Here is a 12,966-nt window from a genome sequence, read left to right as displayed (position 1 = left end):
GGCCGCCAAGCGCGCATCTCGTCTCTAGACACCTCAAACAAATCAAAAGACGAAGTCTTGATAGCGTTTCACTTGGCAAGTTAATTGCTGCTGCGGGCCTGCGAGTGATCAAACGGGGCTGTGATGTGCGAGAGGGGGAGAATAATGAAACAGAGCTTTGTTATTTTTACTCTCCGTGCCAGCTACGCAGATTAGAGACGACGTAAAATGTAAAAGATTTCGCTCTGATTAGATTTCAGCTGGCGTTTCTTTCAAATCTAAACCAGTGAGGTAGTACAAAAGACTGATGGAGCGTGTCCTGTTGATTCCTGCCGTATGAGGTACAGGGCTGTATGCTGACCTTTGCGTTCACGAGAGTTTTATTCGTGCAAGACATGGAATCATACACATACAGTCATGTGCAAACTTTGGGCACCCCTACAAATGACACATTTAGTTGATTTTGTTGAAGTAAAATAGCTACATATCCTCTTTGTATTGAGAAAGTCTGCAGAAGAATTCCATCCAGACTCCACTGAGGGTGCTGGAAAGCTGCAGAAGTCTGCAAAGAAAATGCTCAAATGATCATGATGAGCCACCTTTTGAAAGGACACTTTTCCAAAATGACAGTCTTGGAATGATAAAGGGTAATGTAAAATAAATGCCACTTGGTTTGACATTTCGTATCCTAACGCAGTGAACATACATTTTTAAGCATCGCACAAATGTCCAAATGCTTTTGGGGGCCATTAAATGTTATTCTAAACTGAAAAAGAAAAAAAAAATGCTAAACACACATTCTGCACATTTTAATGGGCAATTATTGTTTATTTGCTTAATTTAACATGTTGGAAAAAAATAAAATATGAACTGTAGCTTGTTCAAAGTTATGACACATTTTGCATTGTAGGTTTCATTTTTTTCTTTAGCAAGTGAATAGAAGTTGTGCACAAACATTTGCATAAAACTGCCAGATTTAAGTTTGTTCCCTGTAGAAGATGTGTGATTAGAAACGCCTTCCTTGTATGTCCACTCACTGGTCACTTTGAGGTCACTTACCTTGTAGGACCACTATGTACAGTCGTTTACAAAGATTTCAGTGCCCCATTCAAATTACATGTTTTTGTCTGTTTGTCAAGTGAAAATAGGTTAATGTGTCATCTACAGAGAACACTGTTTTGCTTATTTAAATGCACAGTTACTGTTTATTTGCTGAATTTAACATATTGGAAAAAAAAAAACATAAAATGTGGCCTGTGCAAGAGTTATGGCACATTTTATATTGTATGTTCTGTTTGTTTCTAAGATGTTAAACTCAGCAAAGAAATACAAACTATGCACTAAACTTAGCAGACAAATCCCATATTTACTTTTGTTAACTTGTTTTTACTTAGAAAATCAACTTGACATTTGACCGGGGCTGTTCACACTTTTTTTTTATATGGATGGTCAGTGCGCATGTGTACCTTGGCTGGTTACTGACCTTTGTGACCTTTTTCCAGGCTGAAGGAGAGGACAGTCTGAAGAAGATGCAGCTGATGGAACTGGCCATTCTAAATGGCACCTACAGGGACGCCAACATTAAATCACGTAAGTGCCTCCTATTTGCAGGGCTTTGTTTGTTGGCATTGTTAAAGGGCTGTGCGATCCCGACTTTCACTAATGCTCAACACTGCGCTCTCAGGTAACCCTGATTCGCAGATAAGAGCACTCACAAACAGCTCAGTGCTTTGATTCTGAATTGCCTCAGAGCCATAAGCCTGCAAAAGCTCACAAACAGTCAAAAAGGAAGGGGTGAAAAAGTCTGGTTTTATGTCATGGAACACTGTGTTGCTCCTCTCTTTGCTTCACTGCTTATGCAAACGTTGCTGTTGATGAAGTGCCAGCCTGTGGAGTTTTATATTAGTGGAGGTATAAGTATTGCTGCTCCCTAACTAACTAATGTCTGGCTGCTGTTGCCCTCGCTGACATGCTTTATGTGCTGTGTACAGCTCATGCATGGTACTAACTCTTGTTTTGTCTCCCTCCCTTCCCCTGCTCTCCCTCCCCATATTCCTCCCCCTCTCCTCCTCTTCTTTCTCCACCCTCCGCGTTCCTCCGCTCACCGCAGCTGCCCTTGCCTTCTCTCTTGCAGCGAGTGCCCAGGCACCCCGCATCATTGCCGGCCCCGCCCCCGTCCTGCCGCCGGCTGCCCTGCGCACCCCAACGCCCGCCGGCCCCACCATCATGCCCCTCATCCGCCAGATTCAGACCGTCATGCCCAACGGCTCAGCTCACCCAGCTGCCGCCGCCACCCTGGTGCCACCTGGCCCGGAATCAGCGGGCCTGATTTACGCTGCGCCCTACGAGTACCCCTACACACTGGCACCTGCCACATCCATCCTGGAGTACCCTATCGACTCCAACGGGGTGTTAGGTAAGCATGGCTGCATCTGCGACTTTCCAAACACCCACCTCTACCCGCCAAGGCAGTGGACCACAGCACCTACCCTCATCCTGCACTCCTCCTAGATCCCTCAGCTAGGGATGGGCATTTCAACAGCCTTTGCTGTTCAAATATATATAATTTTAAATAGTATTCAAATATTTTAATGAGAAAATTTGTTATAATATTGTGAATTACAAATAAAACACGGAAGGCGTTCAGTTTTCAGCGTAAACATAGGTTTAATGCATGCATCTAGCTTATGAGATCACCTGTGAGATGACTGTTCAGTTCATTTTATGATTCATCTTTGTGTTTTAGTCGTATGCAATTTAACAGAGTCGTATGCAAAAGTTTGGGTGCCTTTGTTCAAATTATATCTTTTGCTGATTTTGTAAGTGAAAAGAAGTTCATGCATCCTCTACAAAGAACGCACTTCTGTTCATGTTAATGCACAATTACTGTTTATTTGCTGAATTTAACATAAAAAAGGCATAAAATCTAGCCCACGCAAATGTTACGAGACATTTTAAATTTATGGTTTATTTTTTTTCTGATATCTTAAATTCAGCAAATAAATGGAAATTGTGCACTAAAATATACAGAAAAATGCCATACTTAAGTCTGACCAAGGGTGTTCAATCTTTTGCATATCACTGTACCAGTTAATCTAGAGTGATAACTCAGAGTCAGACAATTTGCACTGTAAAACTTCAAATAAAAAAAAAAAATTGTTTTTACTTATTTCCACACTCCTCATATCAATACATAATATGGATATATAATATGTAATGTACAGTTGTATGGCGCCTCTGGTCAAATTACATCTTTTGTTGATTTTCTAAGCGAAAAAAACACATCTTCTATAGAGAACATACTTCCATACATTGTAATGTAAATTGGCTGCTGATTTGCTGAATTCAAAATATTAGGGAAAATATTAACACATAAAGCCCTGCGATGGACTGGCGACCTGTCCAGGGTGTATCCTGCCTTCCACCCAATGACAGCTGGGATAGGCTCCAGCACCCCACCGCGACCCAAAAGGATAAGCGGTTTAGATGATGTATGTATGTATTTATGTATTCACACATAAAATGTAGCCTACTCAAAAGTTATGGAACAGTTTATCTTTAGAAATACACAACAAAGATTGTGCACTGAAATGTGCAGAAAAATGCCATATTTAAGTTTGTTCCCTGTATTTTCTCTTAGAAAATCAACAAAACATGATTGGAGTATTCAACCTTTTTCATACAACTGGATATAATACATATCACAGAAGTGACATTCTGTGTAGTTCAGTGTCACTCAGTCAAAATCATCTTTAGAAATTACAAAATATATATATATATTTATTCCAAGCAACAAAAGCTTTATTTAAATACATAATTAAGGAAACTAAGTTTGAATAGCCCTACATTTGAACATATGCGCCCATCCCTAACCCCAACCTCCCCCAAACCCTCCCCGAACTCAGTCTCCCCATTTCAGTGTAGCTCTCTATGTGATTCCGCGGTCTAAGAGTTATCGTCGCCACCCCGTCCTTTTCCATCTCAGCCATCACAGTAGGAAAGTAAAAAAGGCAACAACATAAGTACAAAAACAATAACACTCTCAGCCTTTTCCACTTAATCCATTTAGTGTCATAAAAGTCCTCTCTCACAGCTAAAAAAATCCTTTTAAGAAATGTGTGCATAAATGATTGGGCTGTTAAGTGCTCTGCCGGCTTTATGTGAATTATAAGAGAGCGCTCTCTTTTTCTCACTGCTCTCTCTCTCACTCTTTTTCCTCTCATTCTCTCTCGTTCCCTCTCAAAGGCCCTGTCCTCCCCTCTCCACACAAGCTCTATGGCTTCATTAAGGCACTTGAGAAAAGCCGATTATGAATATCATGTTACAAACAGCATTCTGCCAGTTTAACACAGGCTGCTCCCAGAGGCGCAGTGTTAAGTTGAGCAACGACAAAAAATGCGTCCCCATGCCAAGAGCGGCGTGTCCAATGAGATGAGCCCAAGCAGGGTTTAGCTACTGTCCAATAAGCAGCCTTTATTCAGCCAAGATCGAGCCGGCTGCTCCCAAATGTTCCAAGCCCAGTACAGTAGTCCTGTCTTAGAGGCCTGTTTCAGTGTGTTTCTGTGAGGTGGGGGGGTTGGTTTGGAGGGGTGGGGGGCTGGTTTGGGTGTTTGGTTCGACCATGTGGATGCATTAGGCCGTGTTCACACGTATCCAGATATTTTTGAAAACTAGAAATGTCTCGATTGAGCCGTGGACCAAAAGCATTGCAAAAAACAGCTTTACCAGTGATTTTACTGTAGTAATTAATTGGCAGCCAAAAATATACACAAACTGGATTGGCATGCTAACTATATTACTCTAGAAGTGTGCACTGTGAAGCTGTAGATCAGACTGTGTATTGACCATCAGTAGTGATGGTCTCACATAAGAATGGGGAGCAGAAAATTCATCCATTCTGAAGGGATATTTTTGCCTCAATTTTCACAAAAGCCCCAGCAAAACCAACAGAAATATATTGTGATTTAAGAAAAATTGAAAAAAACAAAAATGGAGAAATAAGGGTTTGTTCCGACAGCAACAATATATGTGTATGTATTCTAGTAATCTAGTATAGATGGCATTGTGTGGCTTTGTCTATAAATATTAAGAAAACAAAGAATGACAAAAACAAGGGTTAAATTAAGCTACAATAAGTAAACACATTATCAGAAGCCATATACCCAGAAATAAAAGCCATGCTTGCATCCAAAACAGCAAACAGTCCAAAGTATAAAACAGTCATGCATGAAAATTTTCAGTACCTTCTACAAAAATGTAAATTTCAGTGATCTGAATGCCAAGTTCATGAAGACAGGAGGCTGAACCACTGAGCAAAAATCCCTACATTTTCAAAAATATCCGAATACATGTGGACCGGGTCTTAGTGAGAGGGCGAAGGAGGTGAGGAGTGTTTGGGAGTGAGGAGAGCGGAAGATTTCACCCTGTCTTCTCTCTTGTGTACACCTATACAGCATCCTCAAAGGCCGAAGAGCTGCCCCTCTACCTGGGCTTTCAGACCTGTCACTTTCCCATCACTGTCCAGCGCGGAGAGCCGACCAGCCGGCCTCCATTTTAAAGCACCCTCCCACCCTTTCCCTTCTCTGACCCACAGTCACTACTCCAGCTCCCTCACCCACCCCCCTCCCCACTCTCTCCCAATCCCCACCCGTCTTTATCGGACTGACCGGAAAGCGGCTCCCCGGTGGCTCTTTCATTGTTTATCTCTTCTGAAACCACGTCTTTTTCTTTTTTTATTGTTTTGTTTTCATTTGTAATGAATGTGCTGTGTTCAAACTGTGTACCGTAATACGAGGGAGATCTTAAAAAAAAAAAGCACTGAGCCCCAAACTGCTGCAAACCTTCTCTGGATGCTCCCTCCATTCCCCGCCCTCTTAGGGGCGGGGCAGTCCGGAGGGGGTATCAGGAGGAGTAACATGACGACGGTGAGGGGACAGTGGGGGTCAGAGAGGGGCTGCTTTGGGAGACAGAGGGCGATGGGGCATCTGTTATAAGCAAAGCTCAGCCGTTGTAGGACAGTTTGACGGGGCTTTCCAGGCTTGTTTACAGAACAATATGAACAAATGTAATAAATATATGACCAAACTGGCTCTGAGAGGCCTTGCTTTGCAGGGTCTCAGATCTGGACTGCCCTAAAACGGCTTTGGTAATGCATGGGTAATGCGACTGGCACTAATTTCCCATTCCCTTCCTTTATTCTTTAGGTGTGGCTTTCCCCACGAAAGGCTAAAAGCGCTTTTGAGGATCCTTACTGAGCCCCTCATCCGATCTGAGTGTTAACACACATGCGCTTTCGTTTCAACGCGGCCTTGTTTTTGATGAACCATGAATATGAGTCTAGCAGTCAGTCAGACACACTACTGTTTTTGTTTACACTGGCCACTCCTCACCCAAAGAGGCTCCGCTCCTAGCATATACATATATATATATATATATATATATATATATATATATGCGCCCCCTGAGCAGTAAAAAGCATTTATACATTGCATAGTCACAGGACTGTTCTACTGACTGCTATATTTTTGGTTTAGGAGAGAAAACATCAGTTATTATCTTGCTTTACTAATCACTTAATTCAACGCTGTTGTATTTTCTACCCTGTTCTCTTATTTGTAACTACTGCTGATGTGCCTAAATGCTATTGGCTCTGTGCCTTTGCTCAGAGAGCGAGTTTATCAGTATTATATTTAAACATGGGACTGAAGACATGCATTTCTCTGTTGCTCCACTGCAGGATTATGTGACTAGTAAAGCCTCCCCTCTGTGTGCGTTTGTGTGTATGCGTGTGCTCGTCACTAATGTCCATCATACAGTATCCAAGCAACGCATGGATCCACTTGGGACGAATGCAACCGTGTTTTTGTTTTGTTCTGTTTGTTTGTTTGTTTTCAATTGCTAGTTTTAAAGATGAAAGACAAGTATTATTTGTGCCTTAACTTGTATTTTTTTTATTATTTGCAAAACGATGTTAAATTTTGAAACTTATTTGGTCATACAGCTATATGACGTCTGTCCAGTTTGATCTTAAATTGATCTGTTTCATGGAAAATTGTGAAGTTTTTATTGGTCTAATCTGTGTTTTTGGTGATATTATTGCAATCCAAGCAGGTGCAGTGACAACTAAAGTTCGAAGGCACGAAATGCGGGTCCATCCTTACCAAAGGGTAGTGACCACAGACAGAGGTTAGTTTAGCTCACATGCTTTTTGTTTTTATCACCAATAGCCTCTTATGTTGTTGGTTCTGGTCTGTTGTGCAACATACACAGTGTGCAGATTGTCCCCGGCTCCACAACATTCACAATTAGCCTGCATTTTTTTCAAATAAAAAGCTCCCACCATCCGTGAGGACATACAGTACAAACAGCACCTGCACTTCAGAAATGAAGTGGTTGACTTCCATTCCATTATTTCGATGACCTTGTGAATTTGACATGATGTTGATGACAAATAATGGACCCTCTTGCATGAAAATGTGCTTTAGACCCTTCAATTTCCCATAACTTCACTGACTCTGTTGGTAAGGTTCGCTATTTATGTTTATTTATTTTACAGTCCCTAGTTGCATCACGAATATTTACCTTATAAAAAAGCGGTGGATTACATTTTAATAATCAATGGTCACAGATATAGCCTACAGTTTTTTAAAAAAGGTGATTAAAAACTATGCATGTTTGTTTATGATAATAGGGGGCAGATATTGTTAAAGGAGCTACATGTAAGATTAAAAGTGATTAGAAGTGTTTGGCTTCTAAATTATACCATTGTGTTTGATGTTGCTTCTTGTGAGCTGAAGCTTGAGCCTGCATTGTAACCCATTCTGCTTGAGTTGCAGGCCATGTTTTGATGAATTTGCCGTGTGAACTGGCCCAACTGCACACCAGTTTAGAAACAAATATGCGCTCTTGTTGCTGCATGTGGGCTCATGGTGCCAATTTATGGACATATTTCATGATTAAATCTTACATGTCACTTCTCTAACATTTCAAGCAAGCCAGAGTTTATCTTGAAGTCCCCCAACGTTTTCTACACTTTCCAGATTGTGAAGTCCATGTATGTCATTAATACACAGTCAACAACAAGAAATTCTAGTCTGTGGAAAAGATTTTTCTTCATTGTCAAAATTCCATGTTCACTTTGGAAAGAGGTGTAAAGCTAAAATTGCAGGTTATCAATGTTATATTTTAAGTCAATAATTTAATTGGCCGGTAACTGAGTCCTCTTATTTCGTATAACCATAGGAAATAACCATGGTAAAGGGTTAAAGCATGCCAGGTAGGTGTGGATGCAGATTTTGTGTTCTTTTATTTCCACAAAGGTTATTTTACACGGATAAGCAATAATACAATGATAACAACAGCAACATTTTAAACCCTAAAATAATAATGATATGAACACTTTTTGTGAGGTAATTTTGAGACAGTTCCCAACTCTGAAGAGGGCACAGGGGAAAACTGTGAAGCTTTAATTTTGTGAAATAAAAGAAAATATTTAAAGTTGTGGTTGCAATATACAGGGTGATTCAAAACCTCAAAATGATTTATTTCACTTGTAAATCATTACAGAACAAGGCAGTAAACTGTAAATGGTTTAAGTGAGCCTTAAGTTTATTATGTAATTTTAAAAAAGCTCAATATGAACCTCCTCCAGCAGCTCCATCTCCTCGCAGACTGAGGGGAGCCATCTTCCAGTAACAGTCAGAAACTCTGTGACCCTCTTTCAATTGGTATGTGATTGGTTTCTAGGCGCCTTACGATTGTGAAAATATGGCGCTTTGAAATCGGATGAATCTTTTTGAATCACCCTGTATTGTCATCTTTAATTTGGTCACTAAATTGTTTTTACTTATGACCCAAAGCCTTTAAAGCCTGACGCTGTGGTCTGAGGATGTGCTAAATTGTACCTTCAGCACCAAGTGCAGCTCAACTTTCACAATTCTACAACAACCTCATCTGAGTTAATGTGGTATTAATTCAGCAAATTTAGAACACGAGAGGAAGTGTGTTAATGGCAAAATAACATCATTAATTAATTAATAAACTGGGCCGTGGACATGGCATTTAATATGTTTTAATGTTCACAGTTCCGTCAAATTATAGTTCCTTAACAAGCAGCTTGTTGCTACGTCAGAGTAACGAACTCCGCTCACTCGCCGCACAGCCGGCAGTTCGTTCTCCAGCTCCACACAGACCAACTGACAGTTTGGGAATTTAGTGTAGTCTCATCTTCAGGGTCTGACCAAATCAGCTGTCGGTCAAATGTGATCTTAAAAGTGTCCATTTTCTGTTTGTGGCAAAGTAAGAAGTAAAAACATTCAAATGGCTTGAGCGTCTCCTACAGCTGTCAAACACGTTGCTTAGCAACAGTGTCTCAGCGGAGTGATACAGTGTTTGTGAAAAACCTGTGATGTTATGGCGAAATAACAGCACTGTTAGAACGCTTCTCAACCAATCAGCTTGTGTGGCCGGAACTAACTGTTGTATAATGTAGGATATCACGTCACAGCATGTTTAAACATTCAGTTACTAGTGTCTGGCTATGCTTTGCTTGAAATAACTCAATAAATGAATGACAGCAGTAAAAGAGTTTTGTATCCGGTCACTTAGGGAGTGTTACTACGGGAACTCAGTTAACTGTCACCGGGCACACACCTAATTGGATAATGATATCTGGTTTGAAACAGTTCCTGTGGATATTGACAATGAAGATCAGTCACACAGATTTACACATGATGTTTGATTTGATGGAGCATACAGACATTTAAGGAATCTGCTAAAACTAATTGGTTTAAAAGACGACATAAACAGATCATTGACTGCAACAATGTGACATTTGTGAAAACTGTACATGATTTGACCTCACAGTCCTGCATTCATTCCAGCAGTCTCCACTGCAACTGACGCTCACTGTGAAAATAAGAACCTTTAAAACTGTGTTATCACTTCTTTCTCCAAATGTCTCCTCATTGACATTTAGGGGTCTGGTGGTACTTCTGACTGACTGAATCCAGGTGAAATAGCTTAGTTAAGACAAGATTATGTATGAGAAAGCAGAGATAGTTGTGGGGTGCCATCTTAAGCTTGGCACTTTTTAACAGCTACAGCTGTTACAGATCAAAACTGTCTCATGAGATTTTTAATTCCTTTTTTCCATTATTGTCATTTATCATATATTTCTCATATTATTTTTTTTGTTTTATACTGTAAATGTTTTATATTATGGTACTACTGCTTTCAAGAGAATCTACTTTTGAGAACCCATTTGCACAGAACTTCCAAATTTCCAATCTGCGCATTCTTACTGGATTACCAATCTACATATACATTGCCGATCTACTTTTTTATTTTAGCTGTTTTTTTTTTATTTCCACCTGTTGTATTTGCCTCATTTTTAAAGACATACTATGTGGCACAACACTTTATTTTGCACTGAATGAGTCAGAAGCATTCATCTCCTTTGCTCCACAAAGAGCGGACACATTGAAAAAAGTGAAAACTACATCAAACCTCAGACGATGGAACTGACCAGAATGCGATCAAAGCTGGGTAGTCTTAAGGTTGACCACTGTGGTGCGGACAAACCCGCCGTGGATTTGATCACATCAGAGTATAAATGCATTTATGAGAAATATTCCACTTGATACTTTTTTTTTTTTACATTTTACTGTAAGCTTCTTTTTATTTTTTGTTGTTGCAAAGAAAATAGTATTTACTTGTGGCTTCTTAAAAACATATATAAATATATATATAAAAAAATATAAAGCAGGAATGTATATGAAATGTCAGATTTTACTTGTATTTTGCAAAGAGATAGCAATGATATTATAGAGGGCTATTTGTAGGAAAGAAAAATATGCATCATAGTGGCTTTATAGCACCACCTTAGAGAATTTCCTATATTTTTGGATATATGTTAGGGCTTTATATGAACGACAGGACTTTTTTCAGTGTTTATATGCAAAAGCATTTTATATTATGTGTCCTGTGAATTGTCAATAGTCTGCAACGCTGAGGGTAATGGCTAAAATTCCCACAGCTTGTGTTTCCATGGCTATTATGCTATCTAGAGAATACCTTGTAGTGTTGCTTTGTATCATTAAGGCCATGATTTTTATGTTGTTGTAAATAGAAGGAAAAAAAGAATTTGAAAAGGCAATAAAAATTTTATTGAGTACAAAAACAACCAACACCTGTTTTGGCCCTAAATTATTTCGCTGTTCAATGCGGACTCAAATTCCCTTCTGCCTCCGGTCTTAACAAGAAGACTTCGTAATCCATCTCCATCATAACTATCGGCTTGCTGCTTGAACCTCTAAAGAGCTCTAGTGCTTGAAGGGGAATCCCACCGATTTTTCAGAATTTTCGTACAGTTCCTTCGTTAAGCTGTGAGCCGTCATTCAGAGTGGTTTGGCGTGAAATGTTCTAGAGAAACTTGCTGAGTCAAAAGTGTTCACAGTGGTGATAGGAACTAGACGTCTAATGCCTTTGACAGTTCACAGAAAGTTTTGACATGAAAAGATTACAAATGTGTTTCCTGATGATTGATGTATTGTTTTTTGATCATTTTTGAAAGATTCAGACTAAAATATGTACATGTAGGGTGTTGTAAGGCAAAATAGCACCAATATTTGTAGAAATTTACAAATATTTTACCTTTAATGTTACATATAAAAGCTCAAAGGACACATGTAGGTTCACTGGTCATTTTGCATAGTAAATAGAAGTTTTTACACCACTGTAAAAAGTCAGTACGTTTCTCTACAATGAACAGTTTCACGTCAAATCACACCAAATGACTTTATTTACATCTCAATGATTTATTTATGCAGAAATTTAGGTGGAATTCTCTTTCAAAAGCAGTCAGGTAAAAAACCTGTGCTGGCTGCTATCTGATCTGTCCCTTCATTTCATTAGAAACTCTGTCCATTTACTTGACTGCTACTAACCAACAGACATGTTTACTGCCGTTGTGTTCTGTTTTCATTTTCATGTCAGACGTCTCTTTTCATTTCTTCCTTTGTTAACAAGCGATCTACTTGAACAGGCATGCTGTCGGTAAAATCATGCTTTGATTTTACTGCACTGTTTAGAGGAAAAGCCAAAAGTTCTTTCAGCGCATCCCAAACTCAGTCGGAGTTGTTCAAAATTATACAAGCGCTTCAATGTGGAGCCTGATTGTAATCAGTTTATCATATTGTCATCCTGCCGTCACTAGCTGAAACTAATCTCCTCTCTATCTTTTTCTTTTCCTCCCTCTTTTATTTCCTTTCTTTTTTCCTTCTTTCCCCCCCTTCCTTTCTGTTTCTCTAACCCACCCAGCCACCACCGGCAACTAACCCCTGACCTTCTGACCTCTCAACTTCACCCAATGATGACCTGCCCATTACCTGCCTGCAGATCACTTCTCTGCTCTAAATAAAAAACAAAAAAAGAACCAATGAATGAGTAAAAGAAAGAGAGAATATTAAGCAGCCTTCACTGGTCAATGGCAGTGGAGAAGCAGCTTCCCTGCACCTGACGTATGGACGCACGCCAATGGCTGGAAGAAGCCCTCCGGTTCAAACTGGTCTGTTCGAAGTGGACCGCCCTGCCACTGTAGACCTGCACTCAGTCTTTTGTAAAGCAATAAGCAATAACGATTAGCCTACTCTTCTCCACCAACTCCACCAAACGGAGGCTACAAACGTCCCTACACACCACACATGACTGTAGACCTCCATGGCAACAGCCTTCAGTCAAGGGAAAAGGATTCACGGCCCTCATTGCCCATCAGTTGGTAACTATCTGAATGTATTGTGTGATGGTGTGGCATTAGTGCATGCACCGTTCTCTCCCAGTACATTAGCTCCCTCTTCTCTCAAATTTCACTTGTGCATCAAAAGGGAACTCTACCGTAAACGCATACGAACACAGAAAGAAGAAAAAAGAAGCATCCCCCCCTTCAAAAAAACCGAACACTTTTCAGTGGACGAGTTTCTCTGAGGATGT

At 40.0% G+C, this 12,966-nt stretch overlaps 1 protein-coding gene across 2 annotated transcripts in view; it reads left to right on the top strand.

Moving 5' to 3' along the window:
* Positions 1-6,401, top strand: part of LOC118810200 (protein quaking-B-like) — a 121,479-nt gene extending 115,078 nt beyond the window's left edge. Inside the window, exons 5-7 of one of the 2 annotated variants that reach the window (XM_036573784.1) lie at positions 1,482-1,569; positions 2,114-2,395; positions 5,433-6,401. In XM_036573784.1, the coding sequence (XP_036429677.1) occupies positions 1,482-1,569; positions 2,114-2,395; positions 5,433-5,536 (474 nt within the window). In that variant the 3' untranslated portion in view covers positions 5,537-6,401. Of the gene's footprint in view, positions 1-1,481; positions 1,570-2,089; positions 2,396-5,432 lie in introns of both variants that reach the window. The other variant, XM_036573783.1, reaches the window with a different exon arrangement.
* Positions 6,402-12,966: the final 6,565 nt, after the last annotated feature.

The sequence above is a fragment of the Colossoma macropomum genome, unplaced genomic scaffold (genome assembly GCF_904425465.1).
Source record: "Colossoma macropomum unplaced genomic scaffold, Colossoma_macropomum, whole genome shotgun sequence".
In the NCBI taxonomy this organism is placed as follows: Eukaryota; Metazoa; Chordata; class Actinopteri; order Characiformes; family Serrasalmidae; genus Colossoma; species Colossoma macropomum.
This window is presented reverse-complemented; position numbering and strand designations above follow the sequence as displayed.